The following is a 24,203-nucleotide window of genomic DNA, read 5'->3' on the forward strand; positions in this document are numbered from 1 at the left end:
TGAAGTCACAAGACACACTGCAGCAACTAGCGGAGGAGAATCAGCTCTACACTGGTGAACACACATGGTGGGTATTTGAATTATTTATCACTCTACCAGTTGTTGCTCCTCTCTCTCTCTCTCTCTCCCAGGCTCACATTTGAACAGATATTTAATTCTTAACAAGAATAAGCCGAATATCCTCACATCTGAGAAGGTGAATAAAGAGTATGATGAACAGCCCCAGCTATAAAACAGATAATAGAAAGCAATAACTGAAGCAGCAGCAGTAAATCTGTCTTCACTACAGAACCTAATAAAACAACAAGCTTGGGAATGTTTAACATTACTGCTAAATGTGGAGCTTATTTACAATTTATAAAGGGAATCCATAAATATGCTGAGAGTGTAGAGTCAACCTCTGCACGTAAACAGCAATTATGGGTGTCTGGAGTTTGCAAAAGGAAAACAAAACACTTCTAAAGAGAGAATCGCGTTATAATCCGTCTGCCAGCTTTTCAGGGCGACCAGGTTCTGAGGGATCAGATGCGGTTTCTTGTCTCGGTGGTGTCAATTTGAAGTAAAGAAGATGTAATACACGTTGCTTGGAAAAGGTATTATGAAGCTTTGATAATAAACACAGAGCAGGAGATCTATTATTAGTTCATTTTTCTGTCTCCTACCAATTAAAGTGCATTGATAACAGACAGAGGCACAGGGATGAGTTTGTCTCATTTCAATGTCCAATCAATGAAACGCGGTCCCACAGCGCTCACCCACACACCAGAACGATTATCAAAGTGGGAGCTGCCTCACGACGGACAGAGACATGAGACGGTCCACGCTGGAGGCTGACAGGAGAGAGCAGGATGGACTGGAGGTCTGTCAGAGGAGCCAAAGAGCAAAAATTAACAGCAATGACTCAACACAACTGTCCACTGACCCTTATTAAAGAGGCTGAAGAGAAGCTCCAAACTTTAGCACTTTAATCTAGTGTCACCAACGTATGTTCACTTCCTGTCTCCATGAGAACCAACTACTGGTCTGGATCGATGCAGAGAACGCCTCACTCAAACATACTGTACAGCTCACAGGGCAAAAACAAACAGAGGCTTCTGATCAATCGGTGAAACAACAAAGCAAATCAATTGTACCGAGGGCGATGATATCATCACCAGTGCTGATGACTTCATATGATGCAGGTTTACATCTGGCACATCTGTGGAATTCGACATTGAATCAATGCACAGGACAGATACAAAGAGAGAAGATGAATCTGTTTCAAACTGCAGTTGGAAAAAAATGGACGCTGATGTCAGGAAGTGTATTTTATGGCCGAGTGAGAAAACGGGTCTAAGGTTCAACTGTTGCGTGACTTCACCCGGCTCCACATGAGCGAGAACCCGCAGCGACTCCCTGGTCTCCCACAGGCCAGTCGGGCTAAAGCTAATCTCCTTAGCAGTCACAGGTTTGACTGTTTGAGCAGAGTTCAAAGTTCACTCTGTCAGCAACAACAGGTTGGATTTCTACCAACGTGGGAGACGAGGACTAAATGAACGGCTGAAAGGAGAGACGGGACCAGGACCAGAACCAGGACCAACAGCCATGGAGTCATGAGTTCTACCTCAGGACAGAAGCAACAATCCTTTTCCCCTTTGGGTTGTTTCAACTCTCTGCACCGAAGGAATTTTACAAACACTACACGTTCCGTCACGACCGCAGCGTCGCCTTCAGACCTCTACTTAAATTCAAGCCACTGGTGACCAACGGTGATATAGGGTGAGATGATGAATTCTATGCCACAGTATGTAATGAAGTGTTCTGATGCATTCAAGGCACCATGTCTTTCATGTGCAGTGCAGTGTTGACACTGTTAGAGCGTTTGGTGGTGGTTGTTCGGAATTTAAGAGGAACAACGGAATCTTACGACTTGAATAGATTTCCTTTTAGTTAAGTCTAACTTGAAGTACAACACTCACACACACACACACACACTACTGCAGTTACTGCACATTCGCTGATCCCCGTAGACTGCAACGAATGCGTCACAAGGAACAGGATTCGCTAATTCTGGAAGCAAACACGATCAAAGTGCTGCATCGCCGGAGGCTTCATGAATAACATGCATATCGTTACCTGGTTGAACCACTTCACTATCATGACGCGATTCTGCTGAAGAGCAGCAATCCATCACCTGTAACTGGGCTATTCTCCAGGTCTACCAAGTTATTAGGTCTGTTAAAATAAAACACTGTGCGATATCTGCTACACTGACGAGCCACCGGTTGCTGTAATTTACACATAGCACAGTGACATGAATAATAAATGCCACCCAGTCACCAAACACGTGGTTTCCCTCGTGCAGCGGCGGCATGGCGGCTCTGAGCGGCCCCTGGGCGGACGCGGCTCTGCTGCTGAGGCAGGCGGCCGCTCCTCCTCTGTGGCTCCTCGGCCTCCCGCTGTTCCTGTCCGTGTGCCTGCTCCTGCTGCAGCTCATCGTGTACCTCAGCTGGAAACTCAGACAAGGTAGACGCGTTATTCACATTTCATGGCCGCGTCACGCGCACAGTGCTGGTGTGGAGCTGAAATGGACCTCACGCTAAATAAGAGATGTGTGAAAACAGTCAACCCCTGACCTGACTCTTTCAGTTGAGGCAGAACTGCGGGAGCACTCGCGGGGCAGAAGCGCCACCTACAGGCAGGTGAGCAGAAACGCACACCTGAGGAGGAGGAGCAGGAGCGAAGGGTCGACTCTGGGAGACTGAGGACGTCTGGCTGCGCTGCCAGTCACGAGATGAGACTGTTTGGTGGAGTGAATAAACCCCCAGAAGGAACCTGGAGGCTTTTATTCAAATTACCGACAGAAGAAAATAAATGTCAACAGTGATGAGAAGGAAGACGCTACACACACACCTCTGATTATAACAATCCTTTATTTAAACAGTGTTACACAGGGGAGGAGTGGCTGTGTGTGGGGAGGCACGAGACAATGAAGCTGCTAGATAGAAAAAAGCCTACTGGTGATCATTGGCTGGCTAAGAGGGAGCAGTGAGGAAACTGTGGGACGCTTTCCAATGTTTTTAATTAAAGATTATTTCATTTTGTTAGATAAAATACAAAGCGTTGTCTGATCTGGGTGGAGATGGTGCAGCACCATTCAGGGAGGTGGATGTGTGTCATCTTTCCAACATCCCTGACGTTAAGATGTTGATCTTTGTATTAAAGACAGTCATTTGTGAGTATTTCACTCAGGTTAACTGTACGATTTTGGAAAAAAACAGATCCCACAGCTCCCAAAGCTCCTGTGACTGTTTACAAGAGCCCAGACCCCCCGAACAGAGGGCGAAGCCTGTGGCTGCAAGTACAAAGGCAGAAAGTTTGATTTGAAGTGGGGCCCCTTGAAGAAAAAAAGAAAAAAGAAAAAAATTGAATGAATTTTATGGATATCAAGAGGGGGCACAAGAAATCCCACCTTTTAACAAGATCAGTTTCACAAAGATATGACAACAAACTGTGAAAACCACTACAATTAGAGCTGTGATAGAACTAAATGCTTTTGGAACAGTGAAAATGTCTAAAGCTGCCTAGTGTCACATGGTTCCGTGTCCTTCATTTTTGCTGCTTTGTCTCTTTATAAAAGGGTTCGAGGTTAAAGCGTCGCCCTCATCTGGAATGTTGTCATTAAACTGCATAGTAGAGGTGTAGAAGGGTTTCACCATTGAAAAGCCGAAAGTGAGCAAAGTTTTTAAACCACGTCGAATTCAAGATACATTCAAAGTTTGAGCGGCTCCAAATCAAACGTGGCAGGTGGAATTTTATTTCATCTTAATCATCAGTTCAGTTTCACCGAAATGTGTTTGTTTTTGTGTGAAATCTGAACGTGCTTTAACACATTTCAATCTGTCGATATTTACGATCGTGCTCTTTGTGAAACTCTGAACATATTCGTGAAAGAATGCAGAATAGAAAACTTGAATAAAACATTGGAACCGATTCCATTTCTGCTCGTGGTCTAGTGAGTGTGAGTCGACGTGCCTGGTCTACGTGCATCATTTAAACCGTGTGCTTCTGCTTTTCCCCTACAGCAACTAACTCCCAGTAAATGAGCCGATTCATGTCGGTAAAACCCGCATTTATGAAAAAGTTTGAACCGGCGACCGGCCAGGATAATTTTAATTTCATGCATCTTCCCACCCACCGATGCTTTAAATAACAAACGTGAAAAATTTAGGAACTGTAGAAACAGACATAAAAAAAAAGACATGAACGCAGCAAATATTTGGTTGCGGTTGAACACGTCGAGGAGAGTTCTGACTTCGCCTGTTGCCTACACACTCTCAAACCAATCCGTGCGGTAGCCTTCTATCTAGACTCACTCAGAATACGCTTGGCAAGATAGAAATGTGCGAAGACGTGCTGAATGCAAACGCGGCTCTCGTTACAGCGAGCAGGGTGAAAAGAAGCTGGAAGTGAAACGGCCTCTGAGGAAGCGTTGGCAGAAACTGAATAATGAATTTTAGACAGAAATAGTTTCAAGTTGTTCCAACTGCATCACCTCGTTTTGGTACCTGTGTTGGTCACAGCACAAAGCTCTTCTTAAATAACTTAAATTTCAATTAGATCTTCATTTTAAGCATTTGTTGTGAGGAAATTAAAAGATTAAAGTCTTTGACGACTCAATTAATGTCCCAGCTCGTTAGTGGACACTGTAGCCACTATGTCCCAGTCACCCCAGTTTACTGGTCCTCTCTCCCAATAGCTTTACTGCTCCCTGGCTTCCCTGAGGCCCAGTAGGAATGAGTAGTGTCATAAAAAGATGCTCCCATCAAGAAAAACCTTCATTTTTTTTAGTGTACAGTGACGTTGAATAGACCTCAAATACCCTTTATGTAACCAGAATTTGAATAAAACCCCTTCAATTCTCACCTAATGTAAATGTTAAAAATGCATTTCTTCTTTGACTGAACTGAAAACGAACTTACTCTGCTGCTACACAGCGGAAAGTGGCCGATTATTAAGGATAAGGAGGGTTTTAAGTTACAGCTCCCAGTCTCCTGCCCTTCATCTGAATCACACAGCTTTGTTTTATTACTTAATATGTTTGAAAAGCTCTCCTTGTTACTGTTTATGTGTGTAGCTCGTTACAAATACAGGCAGGAGGCAGGGAGCTGTTTGAATGCACCAATGCACCTTCTGCCACCGATACAGACAAATAATGCTTTCACTAAATCATGAGGATAAAAGCTTTGTCGTCTTTTTGTATATGGGGAAAAAAGCACAAACTTGCTTTGAACTTCAAGGGTCACTGAGTTACACCAGTACTGTGACACTAACCAGTACAATGATTACTTCAGTCGTGCTCCTTACCAGGATTAGTCATCAGTGCATTCCTGTTTAATGTTTAATCCTTAGAATATATGACGCACTATTTTCTCTCATTTTGTAAAACAAACAAAAGCACTATTATAAAAATAAAAACATGCTACGAACGTTAAGCTAACAAAGTGGTTCTTTTTTCACTCCCTTGAAGAGTGAGGATATTAATTTTCCTTTTCCTGGTTCGAAAGTGAGGGATAGAGATTCACCACAGACATGGAAGAAAGGCTGTCTAGAAAGAGATTGGCAACTTCTCTCCAGCCGTCTAACCCTCCTCCTGCGCTTCAGTCGGTCGAGGTCGAGGTCGGTGGTCGTCGGGTGATGAAGATCGTTCAGTGTCAACAGAGAAAACAGTCACGGTGGGCAACTCTGGATTTTAAAGGTGGGAAATAAAGATAAAGCAGTCAGCCTGGGTTTTGTATAGAACATTATCTCCTTGTTGGTGTAATTGTTGATGGTTTATTGTTTTGACCCAATGATTTTTACTTGGTGAGCAAACAGATCTCTAATTTTCATTACCGTGAATAATAATAATAATAATGAGTTACTATTATTATTATTACCTGCATTCAGTCAATCTTCCTCCTCAGCCAGTTCAGTTTCTTTATGAACCACCACTCTGGTAACAGACATGTCAGGATGTTGCTCTTTGGCCTCCTTAATGGCCTGTGCCAGAGCCTGCAGTACCCAGTGGCAACCACACAGTTGCAGCACCGAGCACAGCAGACAGTGGAGGAAGTGCAGGAGGAGGAGGAGGAGGAGGGGAGAACGGTGGAGTTAAATGCAAAATTAAATAAGAAGCATAAAGAAAATGACAATGCTGGATTTACGTTCATCGAGACGTTGCCATTTTACTTCTTGGGGTTAAATGAACGTTAAATGCAGGAGATGTAATTCAGAAGTAAAATGACTGCAGATGGAGACATCAAGCAGAAAGAAAGCATAAAAAAAATCTATTTCCAACTTAATGTGACAATCTGCTCCTGTGTAAATCCAGCAAATCAGAAAGACGAGCAACTAAAACAAACCAGTGGGCGAGGGATCGTGCAGATCCAGGCAACAATACTGTCAATAATAACAATAACTGTCCTTTACTCAGTATTTGAAATCCACAAGCTTCATAAATACAGGAGTTCATGAGCTCTGGGATGTTTAATACTTTACATTGTTTTGTGATAGTTATAATCTTTTTTACCCAATATGAAAAGTAACATAGTGACTGGAGGAACAATAGATAGAAAGAGCAAGTCTTCAGTCATCATATACAGTCACTTTATGTACACTAACTCACATCTGATCTCACTTTATTTAAAAGTATTGTCTTGTATTGTGAACATCTGACAAAGACAACAACTCAAACCAGGGGGAGCAACAAAATCAGAAACAGAAAAACAAAAAAGGGTATTTTCTAGATGTATAGATGAGTACAGTATGTGAAGAGACTAATGAAGATCCCAGTTAAGAAGTGGGATCTAAACGGAAAGAACTAAGCAACATGACTGACATGCCACCAGATTTATTCCTACAAATAGTTTAAGCAGCCACGAAACCCAGGGCGCTCTCACCCCAGGGAATGGGTTAATAACTGACCTGGTCGTGGTCGATATCACAGTCGCCAGTGATGACGATGCGCTTCTCGATCCTGGTCTCCGACAGGCCGCCCTTCAATGTCTGTGAAGAGATGAACAACCACATTCCCAAGCACATCACTGGCTTAATACGATATTGTGACATTACAATGACAGTCATCAGCAATCATTATGAAATATAATATACTGGGCCACACAGAGGAAGTGTGTGTCTGTACCTTGGTAATGTGCGTGGTTGTAGTAGTACAAAGAGATTCAGAGGTGATTGTCTGAGCAGTCATCAACACGCCAGGCTCACCGTCACCAGTACCATCCAACTAACAACAGAGGGACATCACAGAGTCAGAAATAAAGTGTGTGTCTAAATCCTCTTTCCCTGCAGGAGGAGGGACAAATGACAGTGACATGCAATCTTTGGACTTTTAGTTTTAAATTGTCACACAAAATCACGAAACCAAGCGCTAATCGCTAACACAAAAATGGAAGAAATGCATAGAAGCTCCCCATGGATCTGCACCTGTGCAGCCTCGTACGTGATGGTCTTGGTTTCCGTATGTACGATGGGCACTTCTTTAGTTGCTATCTCAGTTTTCTGGGCTGCAAACGTGTCTGATATAGTCACCATTTCTGTCTTTACCACAGGTGGCTGGGGAGGGAGGAGAGAGAGGAAACGTGAGGGGAAGGGGAAGACGGTTAGTGTGTGGGAAACAGATATATACACAGAGAGTTTTGTTTAGCCATTAGGTAAAATTACAGGCAGTTTGTGCACTAAATTAACTCAAAGTTTTCAATCACATCATCGTCTTCTCCACAAACACACTAAGATGCACAGCAGAAGTTGTAACAGCGCGTATGAAAGAGGCGACTTCATGCAAAAACTCAAAAGGCGGACTCTCGCATGCCAACGTCACAACATGCAGACTAGAACGTCTAACTAGTGCAGAGTGAGACCAACCTTCACAAAAGCAGCACAACTGCACAAATGTCTTTGGCTTCAAAATACGTAAGCACAATCATGCATAAAACACTATTCCTTCAAACAGGAAACAAGGGACGGGCGAACAATAGAGCAACTGGAATGTAAACATGCAAATATGACATTCACACCAACTGAAGGCATCTCCAAAGTGCTTGGCAATGATTTCCACAATACAGTTACCATGGTGAATGTGACAGGCCAATTAAACGCTCAGAGACCGAGAAGCATCAGAGCCAAACACATTGAAATTACAAACACACACACCAAAGGTGAGTATGGCATGCAACGGAAAAAGCAAATAAACACCTAAAAGCATCATGCACTTCCCGCTTAGGCCCCATTTACTTCATAACACTAAACAGTGTAAGAGGTTTAAACAGCAAGACACCACACTAAGTGGGACAGGCGTGAACTAGCCATGATCACAATGGTATGAAGTGTGATGATAGTAGATGACAGAAGCAAAATCTACTGTATGAAGATAGAACTCAGAGACTGAAATGAAGGGGATGGCAGCTTGACACCAACACACCAACACAACAGTGGCCAACTGGATCCTTAAGGGAGTCTTCAGCCAGGTTTAACGCCTTTCGTGTCTAGGCGAGTGTGAGGATGTACATGGGGCTTAATGGACGCAAGCAGGAAAGGAAAACCGGCACTGTGGTAAGCAGGAAGGAGAACTGTGTTTGTACAGTTGGCAGGAGGGATCAAAGCCCAGGGAAGGTCCACAGTCGGCCCAGTGAAGACTTTACCTCAGAGCAACAAATAACCTGTGGTCGTAGTTCTGCTTCGAGCACACTGGACTCTCCATTCATTTTCGGTTGCTCTTCTTCCTCGGCCAAACTGGTCACGGCCTCCTCTTTGTGGGAGACACCATTAGTAGCTTCATCGGGAAGCATCTTTGGGTCATCTGTGCTTCCTTCTGGCTCAGGCTCAACTTTCTCATCCTCTGTGGCCTCCGTATCGACTTTCCCGCACTCCTCTTCGAGTCGAGCGATTGCCTCAGGTTGGTTGACTTCAGCTGGATGAGGAGCAGCATCTGGACCAGTCTTGTCCTGCTCCACTGCCTCAACCTCATTCTTCTCGTGCTCTTCCTCATCTTCGTTCTCTTCTGGTATTTGTGTATGAGAAATGGACACTGGGACATTTGGGTGATACTCTGCTTCTTCTTCGCTCTCACTCTCAGAGGAAACGCTCTCCTGCTTCGCTGTCTTTGCTTCCTTCACTAGTACCACTGCTGCTTCCTCCTCAACCTCTGCTCTTGTTTCCTGCTCTGCAGTTGGGTCACTGGTTGTAACAGTAACAAATCCAGATTTGGTTGCTTTGGAAACTTCTTGGATGACAACGGTTTCCTCAATTTCAACTTCGGTTGTCTATACTCAGACACACACCATACATACATATGTAATGCACAAACAGGCACAATGAGGTGCACACACACATGCACAACAAACACATAGGGACAAAAACAAAAATAACAATCATTGAACATAAATAAAATAAAATTATTACCAAAGCAAACCCATAAATATGCCATGAATTTGTACAACTGTGATCTTAAAAATGGAAAATATAAAATAGTAGGAGGAGACAAATGAATAGTCAAAGAATGGATGGCTATCATAAAAAGATGAATATTCATGCTGCAAGTAAAAAAAAAGAGTAAAAGGATGAAGAAAATGGTGGATGAAAGGCATCATGCATGGAAAGCTGGATTAACAGAGGAATGGTAGGACCACCTTCACAGGTTCTTTGGTATCAGAGATTGTGTTATCAGCTGCAGAGGCTTCCATTTGGGGCACACTCACCTGCGTGACAGAGAGGTTACCATGACAGTTATCAATCACACGCACAGTGACATCATCATTGTTAGCAGTTAGCAATATTGTGAAGCTTGTGATTTCAGAATGACCAATAAACTAGCTTAGTTATTGCTCTTCCCCATGTCTGTATCTCTTTTTGTCCACTCCCCTCTCTCATTCACAGCCACTCCATACATTCAGTATCATGTTCTCTTCAGCAGAAAAGTTAAAAAAGATAAAAGGGGCTTAAAGCAGGACAAAAGGCGAAGACCATCCTGTCAATACACACAGAAGCTCATCATCCACTGCATGACAGACAACCCTGTAATAAATGTAAACCTTGTGCAAAAATGTCAAAGCCTCAGCAAAATATTGCAGAAATACAATACAAATCCCTTGAAGTGCAGTTGTAAATCCAAAAGCTAGAATAATGTTTGTAGCGACATCTAGTGTCTAGAGCTGCAGAAAAACCTGTGCCAGAGTTTATACTTTGTATAAAAAGTCCAGATGCTGTCTCCTCTTCTGTAGGAACACACGTGGCAAAAAAAACATGGTAAAGAAGTCAAACGAAGGTGTTGGAAGGAATGAGGGTAATAGGAGTGAGGGGAGAAAGACATTGCTCTGAGCAGATAAACAGCAATAACACACCTCTAAAGCAAAATGTGATGCACATAGAAAAGCTATGTGTCTAATGATCAAAACAGCAACTCTTAAAAAGTGTTGTTCATGTTTCACACCCGTTGCAAAGGCTCTGTAACTTCATTGCAGAGACAGAAACACCCAGACAGACATACCACTTGCTGTTGTTGCTGCTGAATGCGTAGCGTTGTTGCGGGGGAGGAGGTGAGACGTTTCTCCCACTGGTTGGGCTGAGGAGGAGAGGGAGGTGGCGCCTCCATAAAGGAGCGTTTGAGCTGGCTAATGCTAGCTTGGTGTTTCAGAACCTCGTCTTGGGTCTTATCATGGTCCTAATAGGGGAGTGAGGGAGAGGAATAAGGAGGGGGAGGTGGGGTAAGGGACAAGGGGAAGGGGTAGTGATTAAATGACATTTGCATGGTTTAATGAGGGAGGGTTGGTGGTGAAAACAACAGAGATGGGAAGGGAAAGAAGATGGAAGAAAATGATGTAGAAAGAAGAAGAAGTAAAAACAAAGATGGTAAAGTCAAGGAATGGGTAGAGAAATGAGCAGAAGAAAACGAAAAAGGATGAGCAGAAAACAGAGAAGGTGAAATGTAATAGAAGGAGGGAAAAGGGAAAAAGGGGGTGGGATGGGAAAAATTCAGGTCAATAGGAGCCTTAGTCTGTCAATCAGGAGAGAAACAAGATGGAGGCCAAATCTCACTGTAGCCATGGTTAATGTTAATGTGACATATTCCTTATGTTTAAGTCTGTGTGTCTGTGTATTTGTTTTGGCCTCTGTGAAACCCGGGGCTCCATCTCATTAAGCGTCTCCTTTAGTCACGAACAGCCAGGCAGAAGGCGGAGCATGTTGCAAAAAAAGACAACGTGCTGTTGTTTGAGTATTAGTCATCGCACATCACTTGGCACCGGCAGACAATCACCAGAAAACACATATTATTTAGGGAGGCAGCGTTAGTCAGGTTAGATACAACTGCCAGGTAATAATAAAACTCCAACCAACGGGATGAAACAGCGATCCACATGCACAGGGCATGCACAAGAGGCACGAACATGCTGCCTATGCTATTCACAAAGCAGCCATTGTGAAAACAGGCTGGGGAATTGTCTGGAAGAGCAGGTCTCCTCCTTCGCCCTGATCTGTACAAAGATTTGAATCAAATCACTGTTTTGTAACAGTGGTTTGTGGTTGAGTTCCCCCTCTTTTGGTCTGAACACTTTTCGGTAAAGGGTAAAGCTCGGGGGCCAAGACAGTGAGCACTATGGAAGAATTATTTGCTTTCTAGCCCAGCTGGAAGAAATGGCTGCTATGTAAATTACCACCGCAACTCCATCATAAAATATCAGAAATCTGAAAATAGCTGAAACTCGAGCATCCACACACAGACGTGCACACAGAGCCTGAGAGTGCGAGAGGGCAGCAGTCTTGTACAGAACAGTACAAAGAGTCTGATGGCGTCAGAGGTTCTTATATCCAGCCATCAGGTGACATCAGTACCAACCTCCAACATTAAATTACTGTGCCTCACATAAATATTGTCCCCATGCACTCTCATAGGACTCTGGAAGGCAGACATACAGCAAAAAGTGAAACAGTCGTAAATAAATGTACATCAACATTAAAAAAAAAAACCAATATAAAAACATTAAATAAAACCTGTGAAAATGACTGCAATGCAATAAATAAACACAAGTGGTCACAGCAAACAGTTTGAGACTCTCCATGAGCAGACATGCATTCAAAAACACTCTCATGCCACGTTTACGCAAACAAATTAACCCCGGTGTGCTTTCAGCGACAGAAATAAAATAGCAAAGCGGATATTTGAAATACTGTGAAACCATAAGAAACCACACATCAACTGAAAGTGCCCAATAAGACTCAGTTTTTCTGCTCAGGCCCATTCTACACATAAAAACCCTACAAACATAATTACAAATCAATTTCCTTGAATGCTGATGCAAATATTATTCTGGCTTATTCTGGTTTGGGTCTGTAGGAGCTAAAAAACAGATTGCTTCCTTTTTTAGGGCGACTTCCCACCAAAGAGTGACTGAAACCAACTGAAAAACACAATCCGCGCAAATGATTGACAGACCAATTAAAAGATCAAATATAGTGAACCTGAGAGGGGCCAGGTTCACTGGATCCAAGTGACTGTTGATGAGGTAAAGTCAGGGAGAAAGTAAGAACAGGTTAAGTTTGTTATGTGTGCTCCACTACGCCACAAAACAGCTCGTCACTAACGAAGTTAAACTGTTTATTTTCCCACTATATGGTCTTTGAGAAGATTTGCAAAGCATGCCGGTAAAAGCAGGCCCTACAGACCTGGGTGGCTGTGACCTCTGCAATGCCAGGGTGCAAGTCCATCTCCTTAAGCTTCAGTGTTGTAGTCATTGTAGTGACAGTCATTAAAAAATGAGCGGGGGTGGGGGCACGAAGACAGGTAACCGTGAAATGGATGATGGAAAAAGCTGTTTTTCACGCGCGTTAGGGACAACTGCACTAACAGGACCTGTAACACTAAAAGAGCTGACGGGAGGCAGCAGGTGCTTCTCAGTAATGGTGGAACCAGTGACGGTTTAAAGCCAGCGCATAAATTAATCATTTATTTATTATCTAGGTCCTAAATGTTAGTTTTCTCTCCAGCTTTTACTGATATAAACATCAGATTATTTACTCTAGCAACAGACAGAACACCCCGGCATTCATTCCAACCAGTCACATGTCTCTTGGACAAATGGCTTCATTCAACTTAGAACATTTCTGGTCACAAAAATGCCATTACATACTATTACATCTACGGATAGCAATGGACGTGGGTTTCAGAAGACTCATGAACTTCAGGAAGTGCAGTTACTCCTAAGATTACTGAGCAATAATATACAACTCTAATGTCTTATGAGCTGTTGTTGAACGGTATTAAGAGTATATATATTATTTATATATGTACAAATATAATCGATACTATCAATACTAGTAATACAAAGAGTGCAGTAACTGAAAATATATAAATAAGTGCTTATTTATGTTGCATGTTCCTAATTAATACAATTACTTCACTCAATGACTGTGACAAGAATCTGCAGAGTTTAAAACACCAAGTAATTGCACAGTAGAGATGTTTTTGAGCTTGACAACCTACACTTTTAAAGATATTCCTTCTTCAGTCTCTGACCAGTACTTACTAAATGGTACCTATGATTTGTCTATATCAACAATATAATTTCTAATTTATTTCAACATTATCAGCTTACACTTCGTTCTAATATTTGTATAAAGAATATAGCTGGGCTGGCAGGGTGCAGGGACTCTAAAAAGGCAACAGTGGAAGTGGAGAGGCAGTGGTGGTTGAGAGGCAGGGGAGGCAAATGTGGGGATACATTCACACAGAGAAGAAGTAAAAAAAAAAAAAAAAGATGGGGAGTGGGATGATCTGGATATATGACAGTATGTGTTTATGCGGCAGGATCGCACATCTCTTGTGTCCAGGTGGAGCTTTGGAGCCTCATACGAGGTGGTGAGTGTGACGATGTGTGAGGAGAATTTTGCACGGTGAAACCAGAGTATGAAACTTCCTCTGGCTGATCAGGGGGTGTTTCAGTGACGAAAGCTGCTTTACGCTGACGAGAGACGGCGCTCTCTAGGTAACACAGGGTCAGACCAAGGGGTGTGGCTAAAATCAGGGCTAACGCCAAGGACTGGCTCGCTGTCAGCATCACAACCAGTAGGAAGACAACTAATAGGCAGGGCAGGAGGAGAGGGGAAGGATTGAGGAGGTAGCGATGTATTGATGAGGTAAAGCTAAAGTGAGAAAAGGAGGAGTTGCTCAAGACAGAGAAGAGAGGGAGGGAAAACACAGCAGAGGAAGAGGAGGAGGCGATAACGGCCGGGCAGGTGAGAGAGGAAATAAAGGGAAAACGTATTTGTGCTTGGTGCCAAAGTACAGAAGGAGCCCAGTTACTGAATTTTGAGACATAGCAAGTACAAAACGCTATGAAGCGAGTCTTCTGTAAAGCCAAACTGTTCTGAGCTAATCTAGAAGTACTCATGGTGGAAAAGATATATTTAGGCTTAGACATTAGCTTGGCTGTTGCAACAAGGCCCAGTTGCTGTGTTAGCGTCGTAAATATCTTTGTGGAGAGCAAACACAGGATGAGAGAAAAGTATTTAACCACACTCCTCGGAGAGAACCGGCTCTGCCTGTACGATGCCCCGGCTGTTGCTGTGGTTTCAGCCTGGCAGCTTTCCTGCGCTCCCAAAAGCCCTGAAGTGCATGTTTGGGTGTTTGTGATTGGATAAGAGGCTTGAGGGTTTTGTGTGAGGTGTTCCAGATCAGCCAACTGCTGATCAGACATGATAGAGGCGTATGAGGGAGGGGCCCAGGGCAAAGTGGTTGTGTCATCAATAAGACTGTCATCTTCGGAGATGTCTGAGAGGCCATGGTCGAGCTCAGAGATCGAGTCGAGGGAGGGGGGGATGGATGAGAGTGAGGATGAGGAGGAGAAGGACAGTGGGAACATGAAGATTGACTGAAACAAAACATCCCCAATGAATGAGCAAGCAGTGAAAAAGTAACATATGTTAAACAGAAAGCCACAACATCCAAATCATTTCATTTTTCATTTTCATGAAATGATGCGATGGCGTCAGCATGCCATTAGAAGGAGGAAAGCAAAAAAAAAAGGAGGAGCGTGTGAAGAAAAGAAGAGAGGGAAAGAGACAGAACATTAGTCAGTGAACTACACACCACAACAGGTTAAAAGTGAACATCGCAGGATAGTGCACAGGGCTGAACTCTGAGTTGTGTAGAAAACAGTGTTAACAGTCACGACGGGTCAGTTCCAGTGCTGGGGTCTAGCAGGAGAAAAGGGGAAGTGCAGAGAGCGGGTGGAACAGGAGACATGCATAAGATATAGTTTATATTATTAAAGGTGCCAAAGAATATACAGCCTGTACAGCCAATAATAGGACAATTTGTGGATGTGTACCTGGATCTAAAACCTATAGTGAGCCCTCAGGCTTTTATTTCTGCTCTGCTTCCTGTTCATTCACCGCAAATACTAAATTTGTGAATCATGAATCACACACACACACACACACACACACACACACACACACACACACACACACACACACACACACACACACACACACACACACACACACACACACACACACACACACACACAGAAATAAACCCAAAATAGTTTGTGAAATAATATAAAATCCCTAAAAGTAAAAATAATAAAAAAGGCAAATTTTCTTTCTTCTTACTCGTTTTCCTGTACACAAACAAACACCCACACAAATGTATCCACATGTGATATACGTAAACACACCTTAGAGTCAGAGTGGAGCTCCCGTCCGTTCTCCGCCATGTCCCTGCCGGCCTCCGTTATGTTGATCACTGGAGCTACAGTAATGAGAAGAGACAAACCCGAATTATCAAAATGTCAACACACAATACAGTAAAAACTACAGCACAAATACACTATGCTACTTGATTGGCACTGTCCAATTCTTGCTATTGCAGCTTAGTTAGTCTACTGGTCAGAAATGGGTAGTTTAATCCTATGTAACAGAGAAGAAGAAAATCAAAACTCAATCAAAAAATCAAAAACAAAAAAAGAAATCAAAACTGACAATTTAAAAGGTGATGGCAAGGTATTTAAAACTATAAACTGATTTGAATTTGGTCATTATTCAACATAATGGGTTGCAGTGGAAAGGTGTCCAGTAGGGGGCGGTGGACAACAGTAGAATAACCTGTCACAAATAAAAATTGTAGTGCACAGCAGCATGAAAAGCGATCTGTTAGTGCAATCTAAACAACCACAAAAACATGTGTATGGTTTGAGACAACAGCATATGGATCCAATGTGTGACTCATTTAAAAATATTCATAAATATCATTGTTATGCAGAAATGTGAAAGTTGGTTTGTTACATTTCTCTGTAAAGTAAAAGTGCCGCTGTTTTTAAAACTGTGGACTGTGTGTGTGTTTTTTGTGCTCGTGGTTCACAAACCTGTAAAACTTTATGATCATGTGGCTGTTTTGAGCAGAGATCTACTCTGTCACCTGACTGACATGAGGACGACTGCTAATGCAGCACTATGGTGTTGTTCGGGTTATGGTTCTACTGCCGTGAGGGCCTCTTTCTTTTACACAAACTGAACATTCTTTCTTTTCATCTCTTGTTCTTCTCCTCTGTCTCCCTCTGTGTGACAGGAAGCATATGCTGCAGCTATTTCCTGTATCTGGTCATTGAGCATTGCATATCCAAACGTGCACACACATACACACACACAGCCTCTATCTCCGCTTCCATCTGCCCATCATTCCTTCCATTCCTCGTTTGATTTAATTTTCTCCCGTTTTAATCTAGAATGCTGTCATTCTCCACCGCTGTGCGAGCGCGTTACCTCCATCCAGACTCCGGCTGATGCGTTTCGACGACGTGCGTTCAAAGTTGGGCGCAGGTCTGTCTATGAGGGAGCTGGCCATACGGGTCTGGGCCTGAGTGCGCCCACTATAACGAAACTTAGAACCCAGTGTCAAGAAACGAGCCTTTGTTGGAGGTTCTGGTGCATTTAGCCTAGAAACAAAAGACAGAAATGCAGAGAGAGAGCAAGAGGGGACGAAAGACAGACATTGGGGGAGCGTGAGTTGTAAAACATTCTCAATGATTTATGAGATTTTTAGTTAAAGTCAAATCAATGTGCTAGAGAAGCAAAATTGCTTCAGCAGGATGTTAACTTTTCCTCTCTCTCCCTCTCAAACACATGTACACACAAAAAATACAAACTCAAGTTGGCTCTTCTTTCATATTTGTGTGTAATAATGTGCTCCAGGGCAACTATGAGGCACATTCTTTCCATTTATTTTCTGCCTATTGTTGATCCTAAATGATTTCACTGAACCCCATCTGACTACTTTAACACGGCTCGTTTGCTTCACAGGGAGCATCTGACTACCTGAAGAAACTGTGATTCTCTACGCAGACTTTCCACAGCTTTTTGGCAGATCGATGATTCTGCAGCTTGAAGCCCACTGTGCTCTCGAACTGCTCCGTCTTTTAAAAACAAATGAGACACAAAGATTAGGTCATTCCATTCACAAATAGAAATGTATATTCTTACACTATCTAGTATGTATGCAAATACAAACGAACCTCTCCTGGTCTGATCTTAATGTAGAAGTTGTTCCTCTTGTACGAAATCTTGAGGATTTTGGGCCAAGCAAAGCGATTGATCCGAAGTCTGTCTTTGTAAACCAGGAGACCGTTGGCACACACGCCTAGCATGATGTCCACAGCCTCAGAATCCTGGAACAGAAAAGCACAAACATCCATGTAATACATTACTGTGAACTCATAAATCTGTATGTGCCGCCTGTGGGTCTCGATCCGATCATACTGTGCATCGACTGACTTCTATAGTAGTCTGCTTAAGGTCAACTCAACTCCGAAACTCAATTAACACACGCAAACACTGGCGCTCAGTCCGGCAGTAACATAGTTAGCGGGCAGACTAACTCACCAATAAAGCTTTTAAGTCCAAGGCCATCTGGTAATGGTAAGGGGTATTGATTACAGCAGTGAATTAACACAGGAAAAATCCGTTGGACTAATGGACGAGGCAATATGTTGATAATGGACCGTTTTACTTGGACACACACGCGCCTCATGTGGCCTTGGCGTGCTATTAGTCATTGATCTCTGTCGGGCTGCAAATACAAAAGCCATCACTTTGGTTCGGACCCAACGATGGAACGAATGCAGCGGGAGGAATATTTTATGTTCCCATGTTTTCTGTGCTCACCATATATGCAATATTATCAGCTGCAAGGATGACAGTGGCTCATAAAATCATAGTACTCACTTATACAGCTATTGTATTTTGTTACTGTCAGGCCACTCAACTGCCACTATTATTGATTAACAAATTTTCTGCTCTACCACCTCTGACACAAGTTTAATTCAAATATTTTTATTGTATTGTTCATATTTTTTTATTGTTAGTGAGGTTTAAAATCGGTTTACAAATAAATAAATAAACAAACAGAAGTCATCACATAAGAAAAATTGTTGAACTGACCTAAATTTGACTTTCATTGCAATTTCATTGCAAAGTTTGATGTGGCCAAAAATCTATTTTCCATATTGTAGAAAGCCTCTTTTTAAAAGAGCCTCTTTGTGGGTCTTGGAGTTATGAAACTTGCTCAACAAATTAGTGACACGGGTCAGAAATAAGTCTGCTGCTTGAATTCCCCAAAGTCTTATATGCTATAAAAAAGATTTTCAACAGTTGCTGCTCTCATCTATTTCTCTGCTTCTCTTGTCTCTGTGCTGCAAACAAGTGGAGCGTGTCCTAAAAGAAGCCTTGCGTCTTTTCCTCTTGTCCAAGGATGTGCAGCCAACTCACTCCAACCTCATCTCTGTCCCTCATGTCTTTGTCTCCTCTCCGTGTCCTCAATCTCACATCCTCTCTATTTAAAGACTTGCTCTCATGCATATTTCCTAATTTTTTTCTACCCGGCTTGCGCAAAGACACACAAACATATTCAGACACACATGGGAACGTGCACACACTCTGCTGATGACCTGCTATCCCAGTGAGAGCCTGGCTGTTCCCATGGCAATGTACTCCCTTAGTGTTTGTACAGCTGACACACACACACACACACACACACACACACACACACACACACACACACACACACACACACACACACACACACACACACACACACACACACACACACACACACACACACACACACACACACACACACACACACACACACACACACACAGAGTATAGGCTCTGTACCTTAGCATGGTGCAGGTCCACTCCATACATAGACAGTTTCTTGGCGTTTTCTAGAAACTGGGTGTCAGCCTGTGCTGGTGTCAATCCCCTGAACACACAAATACTAAATGAATACAAAGCCCTCATCCATCACTTGATTTATACAGTACATTACCAGACTTAGACACTGACCTATGTGACTTGTGGAGTTCAAGGATCTTCTCCTCCATCTCTTTATTCTGATTGGGTGCGAAGGTCAGTTGACTGATGTAGTCCAGAGGTCGAGGTTGGTCAGGTTCATAGTCACCAAATTCTGCCTGTACGCCATTAAAAAACATCCAGTGGGTTCACATGCGTCATATATGACACTCTGACCAGCTTCCTACCGACATGCACAACACACACACACATACCTGCAATGTGTACGACCCCAGCAGAGCATGAGTGACAAAGGAGCACGGCAGTCGACCAGAAGCAACATCTTCACGGAGCTGCAGACACAACAGGTACCTGCAGGAGGGGGAAGAGGAGAATTCAATTTGTTTTTCCTGTTCAAGCAACGTGTGCAGCACAGCTCTGTGAAGATTAAACATGCCTCATGGTACGGCGTCTGTTACATCATTTCATTAGTATGTTGCTGTGCCCATGTTGTGGGACAACCCCGTGTCATTTCACCATGACGTACCCTAACTCGGTTGCATAATGTACATTTGCAGCTGACTAATTGTGCAATGGTTGTCTGGCTCTTGAATGGCAAAAGCTTTAATGGGTGAAATCCTTATGTGAATGGAGCTCCTTTCTGAGGAACTAATCTGGACACTTCAGTGTGCTGGTAAATGAGTCATCCTGTCTTAAAAGTCATCTCTGAGTGCTGACATGGAAGCTTAAACCCCAGTCATGCAGGTGTAAGGCATCTATTCACTAGGCCTTTGTTATGTCCCAGAACAATATCACAATATACTATGTCAATATGGATACAGCCAGTAATAAAACAGCAGTTACTACAGCGACCTAATGCAGGCTGGTAATTGGTACTTCTGTGAGAGACGTGTGTGTGTGTGTGTGTGTGTGTGTGTGTGTGTGTGTGTGTGTGTGTGTGTGTGTGTGCCCTCATTTAGCCTTTAGTTACAACCATCAGCGACGTCATTCCCTCCATTACACATACACTTACACACACACTACCATGTGTGTGCATACATATAAGTTCAAATAAGTCAAAGCACCGTCACAATAGCTGCTTATTGTTACTCTATAAATAGACATCAATTAATGGACATTTGCATATAAATTCTCCATTGACAAGTGTGTCTGCATGTACCTAGTAATGTCCTCAGTGAGCAGTGAGGGTTCTGGAGGGTAGAACTTGACGTTAAATGCAAATTGCCAGTTGTTACCTAGAGAAAGAAAGACAGAGTGACTTAGGGTTTATCTGTACTTGCGTTTAATTCCAGTCATCGCTCTGCTCAACTCAACCATCTGCGTGTGTGGGAGACAGAGTTAGTAGCAGGTGCAAGTGAGGGCAACTAATGCAGAGCAGCTTTTAGAAAACACTAAGCCTGGTACATCCCGCATGCATTCACACACACAAATGCGTTTAACATCTGCTATTACATAATGTCACTCTAGCTTGACCAAACATCACGCTGTAATCTTTATCACTGTCAGAAACAAAGACAGGTTCATCATCGACGGCTCATGGTTTCAATGTGGGAATCACCAGTTTCATCTCTATGTCCATTTGGCTCCAATTTCCTAAGACCATTCCCACATGAAGACCATATTGCTGTGCCAGCCGTCTTTTCTGTTTGCACCCTGTCTCTGCAGCCTGGTGCAACCCAGTAACACACATGAGCACATCCAACAGAAGTCAGAGAATGCATCATCTGGAAAATTCAATCTGGGAAAAGATGGCAATGCATTATGTGCAGCAAGGTCAGCTGGAGGAAGGAGTCGCATGCACACGTGGACACAGAAGACTGGCTATGACTGTGCATCCTCATAGTGTATGTGTTGGTGTGTTAGGATGTGAAATATGTCTGGGAGCTACATAGTGTCTTGTTGGCTGCGCAGTTTCAGTCTCCTGTGACTGTTTGGTCTTTCTACTCGACCACATGCCTCCTATCAGTGATCTGCAATTTCCATGGACTGCGCACACAAACTATTCCAAAACGGTACGAGATCCAACAAAGACCCCATACTTGCAGATCAATTTTCATCATAAAAAATGTTTTTCTGCAAATGTACTGTGACAGCATGAGCACAGAGAGACACCTGACACTATAAAGGCTAGTTTGATTATGGAACGAATACGAGTGGTGCTGTTAAACATTAACGGCCACATGCACTGCAGACGGCAACTGGATTAAATTCAGGCTCCTCAGTCGCAGTGCCTGGCTTCCAGTCATATTAAGCACAACTTGTTCTCATTATCTCTTCAAGTGAAATATGGGAATTAGCTCACTTGCTTGGATTGAAGTTAAACTTTATGGCATTCCGTACAGAGAAAGTAATTTGATTTCACACAAATCAGCTTTTAGGTCCGAGTTGAATTTACAAAATAGAATTTGTCCCTACATGAATAAAGTCAGATTTCAGGTTTGACCAAGCAACAACAAATGCAGTAGTGTGGATTCTAAATAATTCATTGACCCATAAAAGATTTTAGGGTTCCAAATCCAGCATGCAGTGAAGCAGACTCGTTGTGGCCAAGGGCAGACCAAAGGTAATTTCGACGTGAAGGGTGTCATTTGTGTGCTACTGAGTCTGAACACAGGCGGAGGAACGCAACACACATGAACGCAGACGTGAGAATCGTCCCAATCTCTGTAAAAACATTCACACCCAGAAAAATGTACACAAAAAAATAAAAAATGTGGCCAGATCCACGTCACTCATCCAAGAACCACAAGCTGCGTTAAAGCTGCAAAAACAGACGACATGACACAAAATCTGCTCACACACAGACTCCAAAATAATCTTTATGATCCAAGTTACCACCAAACAATACAACTGCCTTTTTAATCCTGAACAAAAAAAACAACAGACTACAAAAAGAGTAGCGTGATTAACTCTACACCTACACCTCCACCCACATTTATAACAACAACACAATGAACAGCACTTATTAAGGACAACTATAAATAATGAAGCAGAGTGATCATGCTCTGGTAACTGCTTCCATGCAGTCAAGCTGCTATGAACTAGTTTCACATGTCTCTGATGCAGTTTGCTTAACTTGATATACAGATGGCTGCCCATTTTGTATTCAATACGCTATATATTATAGGAAACGCCTCTTATTGTTGAGGAAGTGTGGATGGGACATTGATAGTGGGAGGTTGGATAAAGAGAGTTTAAGGCAACTTACTTCGTATCTGTCTCTTGATTTCCTTGGTGGGATCCAACCAACACTGGAGTGGACACATAAAATATGAATGAAAGAGTCAAAGCAAGATGATATTTAACTTTTAGAGCGTTTGTCACAGACACTCTACAAGTACTCATATGTGCAAGGAAATGGACATACCTTCTGTTCATGGCTGTCTTTATATATCAGGCCAAAGTAGTCTTTTTCCAGTAGATTAAGGTGCTCACACACCTTGAAGAACAAGTACTGACCCTTAGCACGTTTCTGTAGAAGGGAGAGACAGAAGTCATGAATTAGAGAAAAGGTTCCAAATCAAAGATTAAAATGACATCCCATATGTAAAATATGGGGAATGAAATCGACTCCACAATTCCAGTTGTCATGTTTCAACCGTTTTTAAAGCTTAAAATGTAACAGTTCATGGTATAAAATGAGTTTATCATAGGATGGTTATGTTTTACTGAAACACTTTACTATCAATAGCTTTCAATCAATGCCCCTGTGTTCCTTTATCAGCATCTGTTCCATTTTTCTCCCGCCGTCTTTCTCAATCTCTCCATCTGTCTCTGGGCAACACATTCCTTCACAAGCCCAATGGGAGCCCTGGCCATGAAATCCTCCGCACTCAACTATGACAATGACATTTAGCACACATCCATGAAAGCGTGTACAAGCGGGTATGCACACAAACAGCCAGTGGCGCCTTTTAGTTAGACAGAAGGTCAGACCGAGGGAGGACGGGGAAAAAAAGACAAGAATGAATGAAACAATTAAATATGCCCGTGTCTTTGTAGTTAGTCAGCGCTGCTTCAGTCCAACACTGGTGTCCACGCTGAGTGATGTGATGCAGACAGACTTACAGACAGACCAGAGACAAAACAGTGGAACCAAAGAGGATGAAAGATCGCATTTTTCCTGTTGTCCTGGGACAACCCAAAACATCTGTGGCATCTTCCAATATTGGTCAGGCACACACACACACACACACACACACACACACACACACACACACACACACACACACACACACACACACACACACACACACACACACACACACACACACACACACACACACACACACACACACACACACACACACACACACACACACACTAAAAAGAGAATGCAGCCTTTCAGAGTTTCTGTGCCTCCAAGCTAAAAACATAAAACTACCTACTGACTCCAGGGTCTACCATCTGTAGACACATATTTATAGTGGTGATCTGAGATGCATGAATTACTATAATAGCTGTAGGACAAAAACATTACAGATTATATCCAGAGAAACATGAGGAGTTACGGGAAAACCTGCGTGTGTGTGCAACACACTGAAGCTCAGTGAATTTGTGAAATTGTGCATAAAATCCTGCTTAAACCAATATAAATGAATTTCTCAGAATCAGCATTAAGATCATGCAAGACTAAAACTTTTCTTTTCAACCCACAGTTAGAAAATGTTTGGTTAGGCAGCGCACTTAATACAACATGAAATAAACTGGATATCAGAAGTTCATAAAAAGGACAGATGGATGATGAAGAGGAGTAAAGTAGAAACTGGCAAGTACAAAGTGCAGTGTGTGTGTGTGTTGGAGGCCTGCTGGGCAAAACAGAAAATTTAATCTCTGGAATGCATTGTGCATCTCTCCCTCTCCTG

At 42.8% G+C, this 24,203-nt stretch overlaps 1 protein-coding gene across 13 annotated transcripts in view; it reads right to left on the bottom strand.

Moving 5' to 3' along the window:
• Window positions 1–2,893: 2,893 nt before the first annotated feature.
• epb41l2 (erythrocyte membrane protein band 4.1 like 2) overlaps window positions 2,894–24,203 on the bottom strand; it is a 36,341-nt gene continuing 15,031 nt past the window's right edge. For 3 of the 13 annotated variants that reach the window (XM_055506630.1, XM_029142112.3, XM_029142116.3), the window contains exons 5-23: window positions 22,706–22,810; window positions 22,547–22,589; window positions 20,498–20,573; window positions 19,593–19,689; window positions 19,372–19,496; window positions 19,201–19,288; window positions 17,541–17,693; window positions 17,344–17,441; window positions 16,792–16,964; window positions 15,708–15,781; window positions 11,867–11,926; window positions 10,520–10,693; window positions 9,663–9,731; window positions 8,676–9,296; window positions 7,462–7,590; window positions 7,163–7,261; window positions 6,946–7,026; window positions 5,919–6,033; window positions 2,894–5,724 (exon numbers count right to left, since the gene is read on the bottom strand). In XM_055506630.1, coding sequence (XP_055362605.1) covers window positions 5,929–6,033; window positions 6,946–7,026; window positions 7,163–7,261; window positions 7,462–7,590; window positions 8,676–9,296; window positions 9,663–9,731; window positions 10,520–10,693; window positions 11,867–11,926; window positions 15,708–15,781; window positions 16,792–16,964; window positions 17,344–17,441; window positions 17,541–17,693; window positions 19,201–19,288; window positions 19,372–19,496; window positions 19,593–19,689; window positions 20,498–20,573; window positions 22,547–22,589; window positions 22,706–22,810 — 2,370 coding nt within the window. In that variant the 3' untranslated portion in view covers window positions 2,894–5,724; window positions 5,919–5,928. Of the gene's footprint in view, window positions 5,725–5,918; window positions 6,034–6,945; window positions 7,027–7,162; window positions 7,262–7,461; window positions 7,591–8,675; window positions 9,297–9,662; window positions 9,732–10,519; window positions 10,694–11,866; window positions 11,927–13,218; window positions 14,898–15,707; window positions 15,782–16,791; window positions 16,965–17,343; window positions 17,442–17,540; window positions 17,694–19,200; window positions 19,289–19,371; window positions 19,497–19,592; window positions 19,690–20,497; window positions 20,574–22,546; window positions 22,590–22,705; window positions 22,811–24,203 lie in introns of those variants that run through there. The other 10 variants (XM_029142114.3, XM_029142115.3, XM_029142113.3 and 7 more) reach the window with 10 other exon arrangements.

Source organism: Betta splendens, chromosome 24 (assembly GCF_900634795.4).
Source record: "Betta splendens chromosome 24, fBetSpl5.4, whole genome shotgun sequence".
Taxonomy (NCBI): Eukaryota; Metazoa; Chordata; class Actinopteri; order Anabantiformes; family Osphronemidae; genus Betta; species Betta splendens.